This window comes from Scomber scombrus, chromosome 21 (assembly GCF_963691925.1).
Source record: "Scomber scombrus chromosome 21, fScoSco1.1, whole genome shotgun sequence".
Taxonomy (NCBI): Eukaryota; Metazoa; Chordata; class Actinopteri; order Scombriformes; family Scombridae; genus Scomber; species Scomber scombrus.
In genome coordinates, this window is record NC_084990.1 from 16,263,850 (window position 1) to 16,286,855 (window position 23,006).

Genomic DNA, 23,006 nt, shown 5'->3' on the forward strand with positions numbered 1-23,006 from the left:
AACAGATGAAGCTATGCCATAGCTGACCTTAAGATAAGACCGGTGATTGGTTGCTTGTGCTTTATCGGACAAGTTCCTGATGTACGACGTTCCAGTGAACATTTTTGTGAGTGAGGAAAACATGAAATTTTAAAAAATGATGAGCTCACTTATCTTCTCCTTTTCAGCAACAAACATCTAGGAAAGTCATCTCTTATGCAAACCTTCAACCTCCTATCGCAGGTGAATGAAACGTAAACACAGAATAGTAACATATTCATTCATATAACAAGACCCACAATCTCTCATATCACAAAGTGAATAAAAAATGTACTGTTACTGAGGGGAATATTATTTAAAGCACGATATGCCTGATTATCTATAGTACTGTACATGTGACTAATCCTGTGATGGTCATATTAGCAGGAGAGATCTGGTGATGAACTATAAATCAAAACACACACCATGAGTATCTACACATGTTAACCCCCAGCGGTGACCATAAATCCAGCTTGAAATTGGCTTATCAGGAGGTTTGCTCAAAACATACACAATTCTTTTACTGCTCATGTTTCATACCCTATCGGACGTCTTTTTAGTGATATAGCGAGATTCTAGGATATCATCATTCAACCGGGTGAGTACAAAATGAACTATAGAGATAGGAATGACGGCCAAAACGAATGGCCAAGTTGAAACAAACTGCAATTATTCTTTAAAATCTGGGAAAAAGTGAGGTCAGTGCAAGTTAACCTCACAATATTTAAAATCCAAATATCTCTGATAGCTGATAGCTAGCCTTTTCCTGGAGCCTGGCATCAGAGTGTGACGGACGGGAGAGAGAATATAGGCGAAAGACAGAGTTCATAGGACAATGAGGCCCATTGATACGTTGGAGACAGGACCGGGTGCCTCCAGCTTTCTGAGAACGGCTGACGGTGCACAGAGGCGCAATGATTACAGTCTGCATTACAAATGGCTAAAACAGAGCCTTGGTCCTGCAGAGGCCACAGAATTAGGAGACCCTGTCCAGATAGGTCTCAAAAACCCCATTTAAGACTACTTTTGTTCAATGTCAGCCTTGCTTTTTAGACAGAATGTCCAACATATGAAGAACATCTTTCAGAGCTGGAGTCTGCATCCTTGCTTCTCTTTAACCATTCAAAGATTCAAAATATTTTATTACCTCATCTGCTTCTTCTTATCTGCATTTCATCCTTGTGGTTAGAGTGTGTTTAGTGAACGAATAATAAAATCATCACTCAGTGGACTTGACCTGAAATGCTGGTGACACTGACATCTGGTGCGCTCCATGCATGTAGCAAACAAAACAGCTGATATTAATGTGATATGCTATTTAATACAACTTGGACCATGTAAAGCATACAGAGTTCAAGCCTCAAAATCCCACAAGTAATTATTTCTTTTCCGACCCTTTTCCCCCCTCGCTCTTTTCCATTTAAACCCAACCGGATTCCATCTACTTTTAGAGATAACTTATGTTGCACCACAATAATGTTTCCACGCTGTGCAGCTCGAGCTTAAAGAGCAGGGATCCCTCTCACTCATGTCTCTGAGATCTAAACTGTGGCAGTAAAAAAATACATTAAAACAAGTTCTTGACGCCATCTATGGGGCTCATGTGGAAGTACACCAAAATCCATAACAGCATGTTGATTGTGTCTCAGCATGAGAAAGTCACATTCATAATCAGTGTGTGATTTTTTGAAAACTATTTTTCAAAACTATAACAAGATTAATTAAAATGTAGCAATTCAGGCAGCTTCCAGGAAATTCAGGGGAATGTGTGATGATTTTTTGCTTTTGAACACCCAGGCGTTTGCTTAATTTGCAATATATATTCAAAATGAGTTAAGAATACTAATCTGGACTGTGGAGTTCCACTTAATGGGTACATTTGTATTTCTATTTTTGTGAGGGTCTTCAATAACACAATGCATTTCCCTAGACTTACTTCTAATCTTTCACATCACAACTTCATGCCTAACCCCAACCTTTACCTGAGTACTACATTTATCCTAAAATAAAGCACAAAGACAAAGTGAGGATTGACCAAAAAATTCCCACTTTCAAGGTATAATACTAAAATTTGTTCTCACAAAGATACAAGGTATAAGAACACACATGCCTGTCTGCAGTTTTTCAAACGATTAAGATCCTCTCCTCCTGTTTCCAACGCTTTATTAAAAATAGATTGGATGTCCTGTATATTAGGGATTAGTTAACAAATGCGGCAGCAATATTTGTACCTGTCTGTATGTGCAGATGATGATCTCTCTCAGATGATAGTGCATGGGGGTCATGGTCTCACTGACGGAGTCCAGGGCCATGTCCACCTCCCTCTTCATCCGGTGGCCGTCAGGGAGGAGACGCACCAGCTGCATCACGACCTGGACACCAGAGAAAAACATGTGCTTGTTTTCCCAAAAGTTTCAAAGAGTCGTTCAAAAGCTGCAGCAAAACACCACAATCTCTGTTATACCTGCCTAGAGGACTTTATGTTATTTTATTGACTGAGATTCTGCAGTCAAAAGATCTGTGAAACTTTTCTTGAGTAAAGGAGTTTGTCTTTTTTTCACTTTTCTGGAATTTCAACTCACTTTTTTCCAAAAAACTAGTTGGTTCTGTTCTGCAGCTAAAATTCCTCTGTTTTAATCCTTCAAATTTCTTTTAAAATGGTTGACAAGATGAGCATCACAAGCTGTTCTGTGGCTTTTGTATTAAACAATCTTCCTTATGGTGAGGTTTATTTTTTCAAATACTCTTTCCAAGATCAAGAATGAGATTTCAAATTAATCTTTAATAATATTTTTTATCCTTTTAATCCTCCATTCAAAAAATGTTTAAACGGCAAATATCCACCATGGGAGGTCTGTTGATAATGGTGCTTTGTGCAAAACTCAGCTGAGGCGGACCAACTGATAAGAAGAGCACTGCCTGTCAGTCCTGACCTAATTGAAATATTGGGGCAAGTGTGTGTCAGCATGTTCATTTACAGTGTTGTTGACCTAGCTTGATGGGGAATGTTTCCATCAGCACGTCTGTGTGACGCAAAACTACAACACTATGTGGAAGTCAGCCGCAACTTAGTTTACTAGACCTTGCTGGTGGCCCCTCTACAGCTGGTTCACTTCACTCATTTCTGATAATGACATCACCGATAACAATAACAAGAAACAGGAGGCAGGGAGCAGGAAGAGCAAAGAGCAGGATCAGAGAACAGAACAGGCCTGCAGGCAAAACCCTATTTTCTCATTCAGCCTGTGTCTGAGTTCAGCAGCATCAGCATGCAGCCTGACCACTGTCCCTAGAAAAACGACTATATGTTTATCTTATGGTGCTATTATTTTGTACCTATCATGCATTGTACTGAAACTCATCATGGCACTTTAGCACATATATATACATATACATACATATATACACACACACTTATATATGTAATTTAAGGAATTCATTGGAACCTCAAATATTTTTTTATTTAAGTTTGTTTTTGAGTTATACTCATGTTGAGCTCCCTTTTTAAGGAAATCGTCATACTGCTATTCAGGGCATTATATTTTCTTAAGATGCTGTGTACACCTGGCCATTGATTATCAGAGAATTATCTCACACTAGGGATGTCCCGATCCGATATTTGGATCGGATCGGCCGCCGATATTAGCAGAAAATGCATATCAATATCGGATCGGCCTGCACGGGAAAATCCCGATCCGGACTCCCGATCCAGTTTGTTTTCAAAACTCCGGTCGGTGTTTTCCAGCGCACCGATGTAGGTAATCCATTCCAGTTTTTTTCAGCTTTTCCCCCCAAATCCGGTCCGCGTTTTTCAGCACACCTAGCGACCTGTCCAGCATCCCACTATTTATTTTCTACTCAGCTTTTTTGTGTGTTTTGCTTTTTTTATACAGTTTACAATATTGTTTGCACTGATGGCTTTTTAAGCCTTGGTTTACACTCTTGTTGTTCAAGAGCAGAGCACTGATGCCAATTCAGTTTGTGTGGTTAATTGACTATTTATTATTTTGTCTATTTTGTGTTTATTTAACCCTGTTATGAATAAACAGGTCAGCTTCTCATTACCAACCATTGTGGATTATTCAAACTAACCTAATTAAGTTGGCTAGTTGTTCTTAAGAGTAAAACCCTTTTCAACATGAGTATAACAACAAAATAAGTAAATATCTTTAATCTTTAATACATGCTTGGATCGGCCGGTATCGGATCGATGCTAAAAGCTACAATATCGGTATCGGATCGGAAGTGCAAAAAGCTGGATCGGGACATCCCTATCTCACACTACCAGTTTCACACTAGGGGAGGCTTATCTAACACCACAGCAGCTCCTCCATCATCTAATGCTTTTGACCTCACATCCATAGCAACACCTTTTTTTTTGGCAGACAAAGTAATGGGGATGGCAACATCACACATCCTTCAGAAGCTCAATTGGAGGCAGACAAGGTTTCCGTGGCGACCGCTCTGTGTATCCCAGAAACTCTGCTGGCTGCGCTGTTGTGATTGGCATGCGGCATTGTGTGCCTGCAGAGCGCGGCCTCTTTTTGTGTGGTCATGTTTACAGTGTGGAGGACACGGCCAGCAGGTTCCAACCAACGATTCATTGTCACAACTCTGAATCAAGAAAAGACCCAGTAGCCCAATTCACAGCCAGCATTCACACAAGAGGAGAAAAGCTCTGGCTTTTGGCTTTGTTTGGACAAAGCTTTCATTCACAGGTGCAGAGTTATAAGTTAGAAAAATGAGAAAAAGGCTGTGCTGTTCCCCTTTAACCTACAATTTTATAGTATGCTTTGTTTGTTTGGAGATTCAGGGGTTGCACAAATCTGTGTGTAGCAAACGTCAACAACACATTTTATTTACAATAGCTGTCCCGGTAGCGGTTCCCAGAATATTTTTTTCTATAATCTGTACTTAATTATGTGCTTTATTTTAAATGATGTACACTCTACAGTTGATTCAGTTGGAAAATATTATAATTAGTGTTAGTAGGAGAAAGACATTTGCTTTTAAAGCGTACACACCTCAAATTCTCCTTTTGTGTACTTGGCATCAGGAACACTCACGATCTCATCATCAGCAAATTCTGGGAATCCCTGCAATAGGAAAACACCAGTTTTTATGTTACATCATGGCCACATTTGATCATATTTCAGTAAGTGGCATTTGGATATTTGAGGCCCTAAATAAACACAGAGTACAGAACATTCCAGGCAGTGTCTTACATTAAAGTGCCAGAGAGTAAGAACAGCGACGACCATGCCGGTCGTAGTCCTGCCTTTGCCGTTGGAGCAGTTGAAAACGAAGGCTGAGTGGGAGTCCTCAGCCAAGGTACTCTTCATGGCCTCCAACAGTTTATCCAAATCCTGAGGACAAAAAACGCACTAAGTTCATGCACAAATACATACACACATAAACTCTGCCACAATAACTCTTCTATTTTACACATAATCTTCATTGACAAAAATGTCATATGAACAAATACATATTAAATGAAATAAATCTAAAAATGTATTGCTAAAGTAAACTGCTTAAAAAAGATAACTGCACTTTCACATTTTTACATGAATTAACAGAGAGTACATATATAAAAATGACAGTGAATCAGCATAAATAGTGTCTTAAGTAACAAAGATTAAGAGGATGATAAAACACAGCGTTGGTGGTTGGGCTTGAGTGCCAGTGAAACACTCACTAATGGTCCTAACCACTAGAGGGAGCACTATGCTTACTCATTTTCAACCCTATGTATTCCAGCTTTGCACTTCATGCCTGCATGTATTAGTGCAGGGGTGTCCAAACTATTCCACAAAGGGCCGTGTGGCTGCAGATTTTCATTCTGACCAAGCAGGAGCACACCAGACTTGACACATTTAATCAACTGATCTCAGTCTTCAGGCATTTGATTGGTCGAATCATGTGCTCTTGATTGGTTGGAACAAAAACCTACAGCCACATGGCCCTTTGTGGAATAGCTTGGACATGCATGTATTAGTGCATACACATCATTACCTCCTCCATGGGTGCGCTGCAGTCCGGCAGAGGGATGCGTTTGTAGACGAGACCCTGGTGGGAGCTTTTGTGCTGGTTGAAGATCTCCTGGACCGTCAGGCAGCTTTTAAACATCTTCATCTGTTTCTCCTGCTCTAGTGTCACCTCCAACCACTTCTGGGCTCTCAAGATCTCCTCCTTCAGAGACATCTCCAGTTTCTGCAGGCCAGAGAGGACATGACCACCCTTTCACTTCAAAAAATTTGAAGCTAGAGCTAAAGCTTGTAATTGGAAAGAACAGTCACTTTTGGCCATTTATTTTATTGTTACAGCCCTAAAATATCTTAGGACTAAACATAAATAACTTTACCTCTATTTGCTGAGGGTCTGATGATGGAATAGGAACATTCTGATCCAAGCACGAGGGCTCCCTCGGCATGAAAATCTGGCCATTCCCTTCTAAAACCAGCTCCTCCTGCAGGTTGACCCACAACACGTGGCTGTGCTTCCTCTTCTCATCCGTCAGATGTGCCAGCACTGCTCCAGTAGCCTACAAACAGCAAGTTTAAGATTAGATGGCAAGGCGCTGGATGTCCGGCTCCACCATCCTGTGGTGGGTGAGCAAATCTCTGTGAAATCACCATGAGTCATTCCTCAGTCTATTTGTATTCTCATGAATATTCATAACGGTGTGAGTGCAAATTGATAATGAATATAAATTGACATATAATTTTCTATGATAACATGGAGAAAGTCCTAAATTTGCTAAATATAGAAAAAAAATGTTGGTTCCGAGCAACTTTTTAGAGAGAAGTTCTTCCTCTCTAAATGGAAATTGTAGTCCATAAAAGAAACACTCAACAGAGAGGTTTTATTTCAACTCAGTCTCTCAACATAATGGCTTAGACTTTTGTGAGTGATTACTGTCTAACTGGCAGAGTAAATACATGCTTCTGTATTCATTTGATGACAGTGTGAGGGGATGTGTTAAACCTCTGATGTTGGCTGAGCCATTCCATAAACAGGCATCTTGGGCACTCGTCTGAAATTGACCGCCTTCATCTCCTTCACTGTACTAAGCACGTCAGGAGCCAAGTACTCATCAGCCACCTGTGCAGACATAAGCAGTTACACATTACTCATAACAAATAATATATAGTGTATTTTCAGACACACTGTGTAAGAAAAGAGAAAAGATTAGTATCATGTGGCGAGCTTTATCTGTATTACAAAAAGCAACAGAGCCATTTGCATGCAAGACTGAGCTTAACACTGAAATTAATCAACACCAAAATGGTTTTAGTTTTGAATTTCAGACACATATGTAATCAAATTCTGCTGGCCACAGCATTATGAGAGAAAGACAAACTTGCCAGGACACGTGCTCCTCTGGTGATCAGCTCAGATGGGGCAGACAGCTCTGATAGGTCCATGCAGGCCAGCAACCTGTACAGCCACGTGTGGTAGCACATCCACTGGCTGAAGTTGGACACAAAGGCAAGAGGATACTGCAAGATACAACACAGGATATAACTCAGATTATGTTCATGGCTTGTAATCTATTTCTGATTCATTTTCACTGGGCAAAATAAAACTTTTACCTGTTCATGAAGGTATGCGTTAAATACAATCAAGTAGAAGTAGCGCTCCAAGCTCTGCTTCGTTCTGTTGAGAAAGTAGTCTTTGGTACTGCTTCCCTAAAAGATGAACAAAAGCTTCAATATCTGTTCAAACTGGAGTTTCTTTACTTCTTAAGTGAGACACTTCAAGTGAACACACATTTAAAATCCCACAAATTTCATGACAGACAGAATATTACGCCAGCAAATTCAGCTCTTTTATGAGTTATGGTTATGAGTCACTCAAGTCCTGCATGAGCTCTTGAAGGCCATCGCTAAGGACTTTTAATGACTCATCATCATCCTTTGATTGCCGTGTCATAGCTGTTCTATTTTAGCAGAACATAACTTCAGCGGCAGACGTCGTTGGTAATCGAGCCATTTACATCACGAAGTGCTGCCTTTGAAGAGAAATTACAGGTTGCAACGTCACAACCAAAATAAAGAATATTACCAACCTGAATTTGATAATCTTCTCCGATCCCTTCCAGCTTACTCTTGTTCTCATATATTGCTTCTTTTATATTGTGCATTTCTGAACACAGAGTAATAGCCTGGTCAACCTGTTAAGAAAAAACATGATCAGCTCGTTATATTTAAATTTTTTGGTCCCACAGGATGAAAATATAAGACCATTTTGACATTGGTTTTAACAGTATAAGTTAAGGTTGCAATGATGGTTATCTACTTTACCTCTTCCATGACCTGCTGTCCATTAGGCAGCTTGTTGATCAGAGACTGGATGACCCGGAACAGTGGTTTGGGCTCTGACGCTGCTGCCTCCTCAACTCTACAAAGAAAATGTTAAATGAGAAATCAGAGAAATCTCAAAGTTACATTGTGAGACTGTATTATTAAACATGTAATGAGGTTTCATTTGTCACTTTTCTCTCAGTTTTCCAGATGTGTTCAGTGCAGAGTTCTTACTGAGGCGCCGGCTGTGAGTCACCCCTCAGGCGATTCATGACCAGTGTGCCCAGGATCATGGCAAGGTTGGTGCGACCGACGCCCACCTGGCAGCTGAAGAGCAGGGCAGGCAGCGGCCGCGATGCATCATGTCCCAGAGACAAGCTGGGGCTCTCCTGGAAGAACAAGCACATATAGAAAAGACTGTTAAGCATGTATGTAGGTGAATGCTGTTATATAATTAAGGTATTAATGGCACATTTTTATCATGACAGCAGTGCAAAAGATGAAGTGTTCTCTTCTGAGCATGGTTTTGGTGATTTGAAGGCAAAAAGATAAGTCGAAACTGACCTTAATTAGGTTGAAAGGAGTTTTTAAGACTTAAGCCAAAGCACAGTTTTAACCAAGAGACCTAAATGTTTTTCTACCTGCAAATCACCAAATCAGTGACCACTCTGCCATTATGATAACATTTTAGAAATATGAGTTGAGATGAGGAAACTGGTTTTAAAACCCGTTTGAACCACAAATGGGAGATGATGGAACATCCTGGAAGGTATAATTGTACTGGCGAATATGAAGGAAGGAAGGATCCCTCGAATAGGACAATAGAAGGATGATGCCGCAAGTGAGAATGACAAAAAGTAAAGAGAATGGAAAGGACTCATTAAAGTTCTGATCCACACAGTGCTTTAAAAAAAAAGAAGAAAAAAAAAGGAGCCACTTTCCAACCACAGGGAACTGGACCGGCTGCCACAAGTCAGTCCAAAAAAGGGAAAAACAAGAAGAAAAGAACATCCTGTGTGAGTGAAGGGCACGACGGAAACCAGACAGAGCGGATGACCAAAGAGCGGACATAATGTGAGCAGAGACTGCCGGTTTTCTCCCATTTTTTATAACTATCAGTCTTATAAGTGACATATAGCACAGACAGTCATGTGGATTTTTAAAAAAAAAGCTGCTTTGACCTTCTCTCTACCTCAGTGACAAAGTCCAGATGCTCCATAATATTCCAGCCATGAATTATTTTAATGGCAGACCGAAAAGAAATCACAGTAAATGTGACAACAGCATAGATATAACCCCACTGAGAAAAACAGCACACCAAAAAAGGACAGTTTGATCGGTGGACTTGCACCATGATTGGCGTTTTTACGCTCGCTTACCCTGAGTATGCTTACAAACGCGTCAAAGTCTTCTTCTAACGGTGCTCCCTCCGTCGGCAGTGGTAATCTGTAGTACCTGCAATACAACAAGATTGTTACAGACAATTGAACTCGTGCCTGCGTTGTGTCAATAGCATCCTTATTTAGGTCACATTATACTGCACAGAAAGTAAGACTCGACAGCTGAGCTCTCTCATGTTGTGTTTACTAATCTTGTGAGTCTCCGATACAAACTTCACCTCCTATAACAATCCGAAAAAGACGCTTAGTGAGGTCAGACTCATGGAAGACTGCTACTTGATCACTATGACCTCACAAATGATCTCACTAATTTTCCTTTAACAATACACCACCTGGAATCAAACTATAATAAAACATCTTGCTGCTTTCTTTTGACTAGAAAACTTCAGCCAGAGAAAAGGCTTCAAAGAAATTCACAGGGGAATAATATATTAACTTGCCCTGGAAATGTCACGAGCAGCTCATGACATCTCAATAACGCTGACTCTACTGATCTGATTGCAAACAGGATGCTGCAGTCTTTAGCTTTTACACCCCCCTTTATACTGAAAGAAGCAGGGAAACCAGCCTGTGCACAAACAAGCGCCACTATTTATAACCTGCCCTGCGTACTCTGGAACAGGCAGCCACGCGTCGTTGCTGTCTTAACTGCTGATAGAGTTTAGGAGCTAGAGCCAATAAAGGAACAATGTAAACAACCTGTAGGCAGGCATGGTGAACATGGGCCTCTTATAGACCTCTTCAGTCACATGGATGTCCTCCTCACACGACGTGATAGTGATCTTCTGTGGCTCATCTTTGAAGTACTCAATGTCGTTGTAGACATAGAATATGTTTTCGTTGAGCTTGGCGAAGTCGTGGAGCTGTGGAGGAAGGAGGATAAGGGGTATTTTTATTCCTCTATGCACTGTTTTGTGCTAAAAACACACAGTAGGTGCTGAGTAACTACATGTTCATTACCTCCTTCCTGATGGTGAGCTCCAGGCTCTCCGACAGCTCCTCATTTTCCAGGCCGTGAAGATTCTCATGCAGGTTTTCCTTCCTCCTCGGAGTGTATGGCATAAAGTTGTCATCCTTGTGCAGGAAAACCACCGGCTCCTCTCTTACACAGAAGAATATAACCTCCTACAAAAACACAGCAAGATAGGAGTCAAATAATAGGGTTTTTAAGCAAATGGTTGCTGGCTGCCTCTACCAGCGACACCACTTCCAAGAGCAACTGGAAACAATCTGTCGTCATATAACATACAGTGCATGAGTAAGGAATTCAGAGAGGGCTGATGTATAATTTTGTCAATTTCTTTTCAATTACGGTCAGTTTCTAGCTGCTGTAAGCAGAGAGATTCATTTTCCACTGGTACACATGACCGCAACTTTCTGTTTGCTCAGTTCTACAATTCAGCCACAGCCTCAACTGAGCACTTGACTCCTCAAATATTTACTGACAACATGGCTAGAAAGAGGCCGGGCAGAGCTACACAGGGAAATAAAATCTACCAGTCAACCTATGTGAGCTTATGTGCATTGATTCAAAATACTACATGTGTATAAAGAACATGGCAGTGACCTCATGTCCTTGTGCCTGGAGCCTCTGGAGAACCTGTTTGAAGCCGTTCAGGCTCGGCTGACCCATCCCATACAGAGGGTAGGATCCCTTGACTTGGCGGAAGTTGGGGGCACCGTAGCTGCCTGTGGTATTAAGGACGTCTGCCTTGCTGTACACATCCTGGACCATGAAGTACTCCCCCTGGAAAGCAGTGCAGCTGAATTTATCTGAGAGCATGACCCTGACATGTTAAAACATTTCCACAGCTTACACTCAAGCATTTGTGAATTCTGTGGAGAAAACATGTCAACAATAAGGCGGTCAGATAAATCTGAAAAAAATGTTTACATGTGAAAATAGTTTTTTAATTAATGTTTATGACTTTTTATTTACATTCTCAGTTCGGCACCCACACTAAAACCCAAAAACAATTGAATAATGTGTTTTCTTTCTATCTTTTTTTCTCTTTTTGTTGCCAAATGACAAATTGCATGAATGCAAAGGGACACTCTGGTTACTCTGTTGTCTCAGCCGGTTAAATCCCTACTGTGTCAACTCTTTCTCTCCAAGAGCTCTCACACTGTGCTTCAGCAGAGCTGAGAATGTCAAAATTGGTCAAATTACTTTCATGTTGCTGTTTACATCGTAGGACAACTAAACAAGTATTAATAAAAACTACTGCACTTACATTATGTTATTTTAAATTGCCTGATAAACATACAGATCACTGATAACACCTATAGAGCTGCAATAATTAATTGATTAGTTGATCAACAGAAAATTAATTGCCAATTCATTGGGACAAAACAATACATCTTAAGTGGCATCTTGACCTTTGAAAAACTGTTGGTTTGGCCATTTTCTGATATTTTATGAGGGATAGAGAGACAGAGTTGGACTTAGAGACTTAAGATTGGCTTTTTAATATTTCTGATGCACAACACCGTCCTGAGTCTTGTTGATATGTCCACATTCCAACATAAGGCTGATGTTTTCAGATTGATACACTTGAGCACAAAGAGACTAAAAGAAAGCCTTTTTTCAAATGGACAGTCTTTGATGAAATTGCTGACAAATGTAAACAGAAGCTGTGGGCTACCACCGACAAAACACTGCATGCCTGAACAGTCGCAGCAGAGGTGACAGAGCAGATCAAAGCCCTGATAGGTGGGTGACAACATTCCTGTTTCAATAGCTACCCCTGATCATAAAACAGCGAATGACAATGTTCCTACGCCACTCCGCAATTTGGACATGTGAATGTGAAAAGAGCAGACATAAAGACAGGTGAGATGATTCCACGTCTTTCCTCAACAGTGCAGTGTCCACTTGTTCCTTACCTGCACCAGGTAGTGCTCGGGCATAGTGTCAGATATCCGGCCGACTTTGTAGTTGGTCTTGAGGATGTCATCATGAATCTGGAATTCCTGTCTGCAATTATACCTGCGACACAAAACACAACAGTAGGTCTGGATGGTACAGAGAGGTCAATTCAATTATCAGCTACTATTTGCCAGGCCCGGATTGACAAATGAGATGATAATGGGGGCAAACAATTCCGCTGGAGGGCGGGGGATGTCACCACAGTGATCAAAGAGGATTAACACCCAATTGTGAGAACGCGGATTCGGGGAGGGACTTACGTGATGACGACAGGTGCGACTTTGTTGGTGATAATGGACTTGGCCTTGTTGTTGTGGATGTTGACTGTCTGAAAGGGGCTCATGCTAAGAGACTGCCTGCTGTCGGCCATCCCGTTGCCATGGACGCTTTCAAGAGGTGATGCTACGGAAACAGGCTGTGGCGCGGCACTGGCAGTTGTACCCATGCTCCACAAGCAGCTGTGAATGACATTGCAGTGGACTCAGAAACAGGATGCAAACATACTCACACACCTAAAATAAAAGCCTGCACACAGTGGCAAAACACAGGATATTTAGGAAGTGTCTTACACTTACACTGTGAAGTGATTGAAAAAAAAATGTATATGTCAATTATATTTTATAAAAAACTTTTAAAATGTTCACATTTGAACACATTTTGGAGTCCTTAAAGGGAACAATTTTGGGATTATGTTTGTTTGCTTTCTTGCACAGAGTTTGATAAAAAAAGATCAATACCACTTTCATATATGTATGTTACATCTAAAGCTACAACAAGAAGCCGATTAGCTTAGCTTCAGCTAGAAAAATCGTTTTTATGCTTCAGTTTTTGTACAAATTAAACAAATGTGATACTATGTGTTAATTAGTGAGCTTTAGAGGTACTGGTAGGCTGGCATTGTTACCTTTGAACAGAATATAGCTGTTTATTTCCCTGCATTTCCATGCTTACGGTTAAGATAAAGCTAAACTAAGCTAATCAGCTGCCGGTTGTAGCTTTAAATTTAATGGACAAATATGAAAGTTGCATTAGTCTCCTCTCAAATTATGTCCCAAATGTAGAGTCATTCCTTTAAACTATAAACCTTTAAACCATAAACTACAAATAGAAGTTACTTACACTCGAAATAATGTCAAACTGCTTTCAATATTATTTATTTCATGAAAAATGACATATTGAACTTGTTTTATCTCTGTCATTAAAGGTTAACGAAATACATATATAAACCAATAACTAGAGCAGAAGTGATTCTTTTAAAAGAGATACAGCATGCAAGAGTTCTCTGTCAAGAGCTCAAAATCCCTCTTCTAGGTTTACTCAGCACTCATTACACATTACAGTCACCATTAATTTCATATCTTTGTGATTTAATCATGGTGGCAGGGGATTACAGCTGAGTGTGACAGTATTTATATCTTAATCACACAACCTGATATGGAGCGCTGAGTCCCCCCACGCAAGCCAGCCACAGGTTTCAAGCAAACCTCCTCCCCTCTGAATAAACAGTGATCTCTGCACGGTGCTCTGCAGATAAACAAACTCGTCTTCCGACATCAGTCAGTGTGAGAAACCACACGGCTCCTCAACATCACTTGTAACATGCAGAAGGTCAAGAACTAACCATCTCCCAGAGTACACAAACACAGACAGACTCGAAAAAGACACACAGAAACGCATAGAAAAACCTAAAACAGCAGCAAAGTATGTCGCCCAATACAAAATCCATAGATAAACACACACACATACTGTAACACCGGTGCAGCACAGTGAAGAGCAAGAGTACAGAATCAATCCAACATAAAAATCTACTTGATGTGACACAGCGGAGGGGTATGGCAGGGCTGTCTGCTGCGGCCTGAGCTCAAAGCACCTCTGTGTGATCTCCAGCTTCGAAAAGAGTGGACTCTCATTCTGCACAGAGGCTGTGTGGGGAGAGAAGTGCCGGGTGAGTCAGCGCTACTCTCCTCTTTGTTGCGTCTAGAGCTGAGTGGGCAGGTCAACCTTGTACAGAGAGACCTTTTTGATTCAGTGGAGAGATTCTCTTCTTAAAATCACAACAGGTAAGACCATAACATTTTGATTTGCTTTTTACTTTGTCTTCTTGTATAGTTCATAAAAACACTGGGATACAGCCTGTAAAATGTTCTCACAGCTTGAATAATTGCACGATTTTGGGTAGGTAGAGATGAAGAGTAAAAAGAGGCAGAACCTCTACCCAAGTTCCATAAAAGGAAGCTAGATTTTTCAAGAAATACTGTGCTCCCGTTGCCCAAATCTATTTAGAGTCCTCAGCACATACCAAAAGCATCTCTGTTGCCATGATTTTGTGACTACCACAAGAAAAATAACAAACGCCCTCCAACACTGCAACAATCCACCAAAATCAGATATCTTACGAGTGAGATGGGGAGCGATTTGTACTCCCAGACCCCTTTCTGTGCTGCTTGTTGTCCGCCATGGTCCAAAAGGAGTGTGAGAACTTGGCATCACATCCAAAAAAGAAATCTTCCTCTTTTGAATCCCTTAGCCCACCCACCCCCTCCAGTTGGTGGGAAACACCCCTTGCCAAAGCTCAAAGTGGCCAGTCACTTGGCACAGAGCAAAAACTTCTGGAGCTTTCAAGCAGCGTCCTCCTCGCTCTCGTTCCTATCTGCTGTCTGATGTTAGAGAGTAGATTCATGCTAGAGTCTCAAATCTCTGCGGAGGGGACCGGGGGAAGCAGTGGTACATCTGGCAGCCAGATGGCTTAAGTTCAGCTGCCTTTCACAGGGACAGGCTGTGCACAAAGACGACACAGTTGACTCTGGTACTGTACAGCAAGCAGTACAAAGGAACATGCTAGATGATAACTCAATTAAACGATCAACATAAACAGATATCTACAACAATTTGATAATCAATTGCATAAGCCATTCACTCGACAGGCTCTAAAATGTGAGGATGTATTCTCTATTTTATAAAACTGAAAATTTAAAATTTTGGGCTTTTTTGTTGATCAAAACTAGGCAAACAATAGGTAAAATATGACACGCGTAAGATTTAAGTCTTCTGTGTCTCCTTGGCTTCCTATTTGGACTGAAAGCACAACTTACAGTCTGTGCATTCCTCACAGTAAATGGCATTTACACAGCAAACCCTTTTCAATCTCTGTCACTTTAAGGACATTTAATCAGTAGGTTTCCTCTACCCACCACCACAGTCATGCATGATAATATGCATGTTCCTATGCGGCTCGGTCGAAGGCCATAAAAAACTGACAACAGATTCTTTCATTATCCTCTTCTACTCCTAGAACTTCCTCTTACCTTATCCCATGTGGTGTTGTTATTTGTAAAATGAGGTTAACTGACACTTCCTGGCAGACGCTCGCAGGCCTCCAAAGGAAACGTGACATTATTGATGCTACAGCACATATTGCTGCTTGCTCACTGAAACTGGAACATCAGAAACCCTCATCTGTCTTACCTTATAAGATGTCACCTGTGATGCAAGACCATGGTGCAGACACACATTCACATGGAAGTCCCAGCTACATGCTCAGCGAATCAGCCACACTGATTTCAGCATGGCAAGGCCTGGTCTGGCGGGCAGGCAGTCGGGGCGGAGGCCTGAGTAGAAATAGCCCTCTGTCATAAACATCCTCCTGGAGAACCAATCAAGGCAACTCATCAGGGAGGCTGTTTATCCCACACGTCAGCCAGAGTAGTGTCACACTGCTCATGAGGCCAATAAAATCACAACATAAACTCAAGATTTCCTCTGACAATGTGGGGCAAGATTCAACAAAACTATTGCTGTAAAAAAAAATGACCAAAGAAAATATAGATGATCTTGAGTTCACCTTTGTTCGTTTATGACACTGCCACCAAGGCTGTAAACAGCCAAAGTTTGCAAAAGACACTAATATTCAAATTCACTGCTGGCACAGTAAGACCATGGAAACTGGAGCCTCTTGCCAGCCTACCAGCATTGCTCCATTCAGGGCTGCCCCATTTAAATTCAGCCGGTGTCCCAACTATGCTGTAGCAACGTCTTCAGACAAAAGAGCCCAAGTGCAGACAGGAAAGAGCGTGCAGCTGCAGGATGCATCTGTTGGTGGCCCAAGGAAGGATGCAGAGTGCTCTTCATTCACAAGAGATGCAGGGGTTCAAGAGAGATGGGTATCATTTTGAAACGCTCAGGAGATCTTTCAACACAACTTCCCATATCGAGATCGAGAAGAGGGCTGAGAGGCGTGGCAGCAAGGACCACAGAAAAATACCAAATTTGGAGCAATTTGCATATTTAACATTGGTGACATTACTCGTTTTTGGTCAAGGATCCTGGGAATTTTTGGGCTCCATGGAGACCACTCATTCAGTCTGACAATGTAGAGTCTGAAAGCTTCTTTGGCTTCACAAAGCCAAACATAACATAAGCTGCGGTTTCATGATGCACTTGCGGGTTTTAAATTCTACAACAGCACCCAATTAATTTATACTTTTATTGGTTTTGAGTGTAAAAAAAACCTGACTTCTTATAAAGGTCTGGAGAATTCCAATTCCAGCATTATTTACAGCAATGACACAATGCCTTCACCTTGTCAAAATATACCAGCCCACCAAACCAATGAGTACAAGCCAGTCACACACACCCTCAGGCAAAGGAAGTGCAAGCACACCTTGACAGGAAATGCTTAGTGGTACTCTCCGAAACTTCCTCCCTGCAGCTGTATACATATTTCACCAATGAGGTTAAGGGGTTACATGCAGGCGTGACTCCACAGGACATTGCTAGTTCCTGAGCTAAATATCAGTGCTGTGCGGAAATGAGCTCAGTGCTTCCTCTGCAGAAAATCTTTTTTGTTTCCCCCTAAACTGTTCCAAAGATCTCATTGTGAATTTGTCAGCTTACACTTCTCATGTTTGCTTTTACCAAAATAAGAATCACTAACAGCCTATTTAGAAACAGACTGAGGCCAAATAAAAAGGAAGCCATGCAGTGCTTTGTTCAAAGATGCAATTTCCAAATCTGATCAAGCTGACCGAAATAGCGCTTGCACAGAAAGAAAGATGGTACAGATTAACAAACAAAACACACAAAATGACGGGAAAACAACTGACTGAATGACATTTTTTTTCTAGTAAAAGCAGCAAATCAACTGAGACGTAATGAGTGCAAAAAAACAAACTATGCGACTGCGATGGAATATGACATGAATCATGTGACTAACCTTTAGCCTTCTACATTCTTGCTTTCATCACAGCCAGACATTGAGCTGCTAAAAAGGGTGTGCAAATCTATTTTTAAAACCCCTGCCTGTAATTTATGTCATTTCAAGATGGCAATTTTATTCCCCTATGATTTCAAGGCTGAAGTAACGTGGCTTTCATTTTTTCTCAACCCCGAGCGTCTGACCACAATATTCTGTCAGCACCGCCATGCCAACTGACAGCATTTTCAATTGTCAACGCCTTCAGGAACTTCTCCACGGACAGATTTTACACTGATTTGTTAACACAAACTGTGTTTTGAATGCCCCTCACACTGAAGGGTAAACTTCTGTGTGTGCAAACAAATCCTGATTTATCAGCTGCAGTCTCTAAGTTGGCGAATGATGCTTGAATCAAACAAGCACTGGTCCTCTGGTGCAAGAATGAGAGCTGATAAACACTTCAGGGGAGAGCCTAGGCATCACATGCCATGAAGAATGTAATCCATTTAGCTATGTGAATACCAGACATGACAGGTTATTATAACAGGCTATGTTGAACCAATGGATATCTCTACTATCACGGTCTTTGGAGGCATACCAATAGTGATTACAAGCCTGCAGCAGGAGTCAAGTATCATAACATAGAGAACGTAAAGTCTCACAACTGTACCTGACATTCAGCTGTGCAGTCCACCATCCGAGAGGTGCTCGAGTTTCCAAGCAATACAGTGAAAAACCCCAAAAATTGTGGATTTAATTAAAGCCAAAATGACAGTCCTCCGGCAGGCAAAGGCACCGGTCTCAGTCAAACATCCTCGCTGGCATCTCTCTGCAATCTGTGAGGCAATCTCTCTCTCTCTCTCTGCCCACTGATCACAGTACGTCTCGCATCATCAACGCGTCCTTATAAAGCGAGTCAAAGAACGTGTCCTTCAATGAGGAGAGATCCCAAACAAACACTCAGCAGGAGAGGGGAGACGGCAGAGGTGAGGAGTGGGCGGGGAGGGGGACACAGCTCTCCGTGTGAGGCTCAGATGGGTGACGGCATACCCCCTTGTTGGCTTCTTGTTACTTTTTTGTATGCAGCCCCTGTGCATGAGGTGCAAGACTGACCGGGATTTGTGTGTGTGTGTGTGTGTGTGTGTGTGTATGCGTGTGTGTGTGTGTGTGTGTGTGTATGTATGTGTGGGGATGTGTAAAGAGGATGTGGAGGCGGACCCAGAGAGGCTTACTCATCATCCAGTTCACTATCCAATCACTATCAGAGCCTCCTGGCAGCACAATGCCTCCCACACATGGCAGACCTTTTAACAACTGTCTCAAACATATAAATTAAGCCTTCAGTTATCAAACTTCTTACAATCAGCCGCAGCCCTCACTGACACAATGTAATGCTGACCTGCCAGTGGGCTGACGATCAGTAAGAGGGCAGCAACTGCATACAGATGACATCACGTAAGCCTAATTCACTACGATGCTCTAATTACTCCTTTCATTAGCAGTTAACACGAACCATGTTGAAGGCAAACAGGCTTACAGCTGGGCAAATACTTAGATTTAAGCTCGAGCTTCAGCTGCAAAGGGCTGTGTGCTCTACCTCTTGCAATCGTAACCCTGAGGTCAGACTCATCATGTGCTGAGTGTCCCATTTCATCGTGAGGGCTGTATGAAGCAAGAACAAAGCCAGTAGTGTCCAGTGATGTTAGATCTATAGAGGCATAAACGTACACAACAAAATGACAAATTCTGCCAAACATATGACAACACTATTCCAGCTAAAAGAAGAGAACAAAACAATCACAAAATCAGGATTTATTTTCAAAGCGGCTGACTGTGAGAATATTTTCTTATAAAACTATGTATAATCAGCACTCTGTCACACAACATAATGTCTTAATTAAGCTCAATTGCACAAGTGGCGAGTGGTTTCGAGATATGGATTTTAAATCTGCTGCTGCCACACCTGTTCCTTCCTTCCTGTGACAACGCAGGCCAAGACTCTGATGTTGTTGCCGCGCCGAACATGTGAAACAACACCCTCCCATCAAGCCTCAGTGCATGAATGAATCAGTGCGGTGAGTCAATCATAAACATGATTTCTGTTTTCCTGGGTGATTTTGTAAGAGCAAAACCAAGAAGTAGTCTGGAAGAAGTCAGACAGTTATATGAAATTAGGCACCATAAAAGACGGTTAATCAAAACACTCAATTCCTTAATTTCCTTCCATTTTATGGTGATAAAATAGAGCATTAAAAGGATATCGGCTGTGACAGATTGAGAGAAACATCCTCTCTGCTGAGAGTCCCAACAGTGAAGAGGAGTGCACGGCTAACATCACCTGTCTTGTCCAAATCCTTTCTCTGGCCTGGTGTCTGTCTAAAACCTTTAAAACCCCATTTGTTAAAAGCCATATAACAGCAACAGGAAAGGACAAGATAGCACAGGAAATTATTTCATCTAAGCCAGAGTTCAGCTCCCACAGGTAGTTAGAACATAATAGTGACATGAATTAAAAGCACCCCAAAGAACAAGTTTTGGGGGAAATGTTCAATTGAGTTCAAATATGACACCTTGTGGTCAAATGTATCCACTGCGCTCCAGCGTGTAAACAAAACTTCTAGGGGACACACATGTTCATTATCTCATAACAACTATTTCAATTCCAAACAGCTGCTCACAGCAATCACACTTTCAAAATCTGTTACGAAAGAAAAAAATATTCTTTATATTTTCTAAAGGACGCCTGGGTGTTGAGTGGGGGGTTCAACTTTCATAAAAGAAACCCCACGTCTTAAAAAGAACCCATGTTTTGAGTATATCAATATCCCGTCAATATCTCTCACCACCCATAAATACTTTATAATAAAGCAATGACTCATTTCACAAGAGAAAATTAGCAACTTTTTTAAGTTGAGCCGGGCAGGAGTAAAGTTCCTGTTCAAGATAACACAAGAACAAATTGCTTAATCAATGTATGATCCGGGTGTCCATTCATTGAGGAGTTTCTTGCTCTCACGATTGATTAATTGTGATGTTCACGGTTTGATCTATGTTCTCAGTTGTCAAGAGCCAGTTTCTATCTTCCCCCAGGTTGTAAGGAAAACTGATATGAACAGAGGAGACTGATCCCAGCTGGACGGGCTAAAGCAAACTAAAGCCGGACTATAATACATCAAAGGGCATCATGTACTCGGTCTTACTGCACTATTTTATACTTTTTATTACATGTCAAAGCAGGAATGAAGATGTCTTGGTGCTTTTTTTTATAAGTGTAGATCATGAATAACATTCTAGATGATGAGAAAATACTTTTCCACTGACTGATTATAATCAGTGACATACTTAAATTATATTTTTTGCATTCACAATTAGCTGATGACAACATATTACATATCCAACATTGTATGTTTTAACATAGAAGTACATTTTATGAACTGTACATGTGACAAAATAATCCAAGTTCAAAGGTTCACTTACTAACTTTTAAGAGCTTTCAATCACATAGTATGATGTTCTTCACAGAAAAAACTAGTCAGAGGACTTTTTTTAAAATGTTGTGAAATAAGGAAGTACTCAAAAAACAGGAACTTCCCAAAATAAGGAATTCCACTACTTGGTAACATTATTGTAAAATACATATTTGACACAGTACCTTATAGCAGTCTTTCTTTCTTAATTTTCTGAGGGCTACTATGTCTCAAAAGATGCTTTCATTAGTGGTCCATTCATTGCTTGCTGAAGATGAAGCAAATGTAAAGCTGAGAAAAGGGTGACCTTGATATGTAGCAGCACAATCTGATTACACTCATTTATATCATACGAGAACATGTTCAGGCACGTAGGCGACTTTGGCTGCAGACTATAGATCACGGAAAATGCAAGAAATTAAAACCACAAATTATCACTTCTTGAAATTGTGATTGTATCAATGTGTTTGCCTGATTGAGCATCAACTGGAGGTCATGGTTCACACAACTTTTTGTTTTTCATCACCGCCTGTGACCATATTATTGACGTCATGTAGTGCACAAAACAGTGTACTACATGAAGTGAATTGCATGAGGTCTGTGTCAAAGTTCAATAAACTACACTAAAACTCTTGAACATTATTCTTAGCTCCAGGATCTTCCCCAATATTTGGAACCACAACTGGCAACGCTGCCCCAAAACAGTGTAGACAAATTTGACCCCAGTAACTACCATGGGATCTGTGTCAACAGCAACCTTGGGAAAATCCTCTGTATGATCATAAACCATCTCAAAAAAAGCCTTTGATTCGTTTTTGGTTCAAGGGTCTGCTGTATAAACTGTTAGAAAATGGTGTTGGGGGGAAAAACCCATGACCTCATTAACTCAACATACACAAACAACAAGTGCACTGTCAAGATTGGCAAAAAACACACAGACTTCCTTCCCCATAGCCGGAGGGTCAGACAAGGATGCAGCTTGAGTCCGACCCACTTCAACATATACATCAATGAACTGTCGAGGGCACCGAAACAGTCTGCAGCACCCAGCATCATCCTAGCAGTCACTACAGAAGTCAAATGCCTACTGTTGACGATGATCTGGTGCTCCTTTCTCCAACAAAAGAAAGGCTACAACAGAACCTTAATCTTCAAGCACCAATTCTCCCAGACCCAGGCCTTGACAGTGAATCTAACAAAGACAAAAAAGGTGGTATTCTAAAAAAGACCCTGTCTCCAAAACCACAGATATAAATTATTTTCAAAAATCATTGCTCTGAAGCACACAAAAAACTATACCTACCTCAGCCTAAACGTCAGAGCCACAGGTAACTTCAACTAAGCTGTGAACAACCAGAGAGGCAAGGGAGGAGGGATGTTTACGCAATCAAAAAGGAACATCAAGTTGGCAATCCCAATTCAAATCTGGCTTAAAATATTGGACTCTGTTACAGAACCTATTTCCATTCATGGTTGCAAAGTCTGGGGTCCACTGTCCAACCAAAAGTTTATAAAATGGGACAAACACCAAATTGCAAATTCTGCATACAGAATTCTGCAAATCCGACAGAAAACTCCAATTAAGTCATGGAAAGCAGAATTAAGACAATACCCACTAATTATACAAATTGAAAAGAGAGCATTTGAATTTTATAAACACATAAAAGTAAGTGACCTTAACACGCACCATAACAA

The 23,006-nt window shown here is 41.1% G+C and overlaps 1 protein-coding gene across 1 annotated transcript in view; it reads right to left on the reverse strand.

The window, feature by feature from the left end:
* pald1a (phosphatase domain containing paladin 1a) overlaps positions 1 to 18,701 on the reverse strand; it is a 47,248-nt gene extending 28,547 nt beyond the window's left edge. The window contains exons 1-18 of the mRNA XM_062442666.1: positions 18,515 to 18,701; positions 12,911 to 13,108; positions 12,608 to 12,710; positions 11,289 to 11,468; positions 10,682 to 10,846; positions 10,421 to 10,584; positions 9,701 to 9,776; positions 8,556 to 8,710; positions 8,322 to 8,418; positions 8,087 to 8,191; positions 7,611 to 7,706; positions 7,383 to 7,517; positions 7,003 to 7,119; positions 6,380 to 6,559; positions 6,031 to 6,228; positions 5,244 to 5,384; positions 5,043 to 5,114; positions 2,250 to 2,390 (exon numbers count right to left, since the gene is read on the reverse strand). Coding sequence (XP_062298650.1) covers positions 2,250 to 2,390; positions 5,043 to 5,114; positions 5,244 to 5,384; positions 6,031 to 6,228; positions 6,380 to 6,559; positions 7,003 to 7,119; positions 7,383 to 7,517; positions 7,611 to 7,706; positions 8,087 to 8,191; positions 8,322 to 8,418; positions 8,556 to 8,710; positions 9,701 to 9,776; positions 10,421 to 10,584; positions 10,682 to 10,846; positions 11,289 to 11,468; positions 12,608 to 12,710; positions 12,911 to 13,095 — 2,310 coding nt within the window. The 5' untranslated portion in view covers positions 13,096 to 13,108; positions 18,515 to 18,701. The remainder of the gene's footprint in view (positions 1 to 2,249; positions 2,391 to 5,042; positions 5,115 to 5,243; positions 5,385 to 6,030; positions 6,229 to 6,379; positions 6,560 to 7,002; positions 7,120 to 7,382; positions 7,518 to 7,610; positions 7,707 to 8,086; positions 8,192 to 8,321; positions 8,419 to 8,555; positions 8,711 to 9,700; positions 9,777 to 10,420; positions 10,585 to 10,681; positions 10,847 to 11,288; positions 11,469 to 12,607; positions 12,711 to 12,910; positions 13,109 to 18,514) is intronic.
* Positions 18,702 to 23,006: the final 4,305 nt, after the last annotated feature.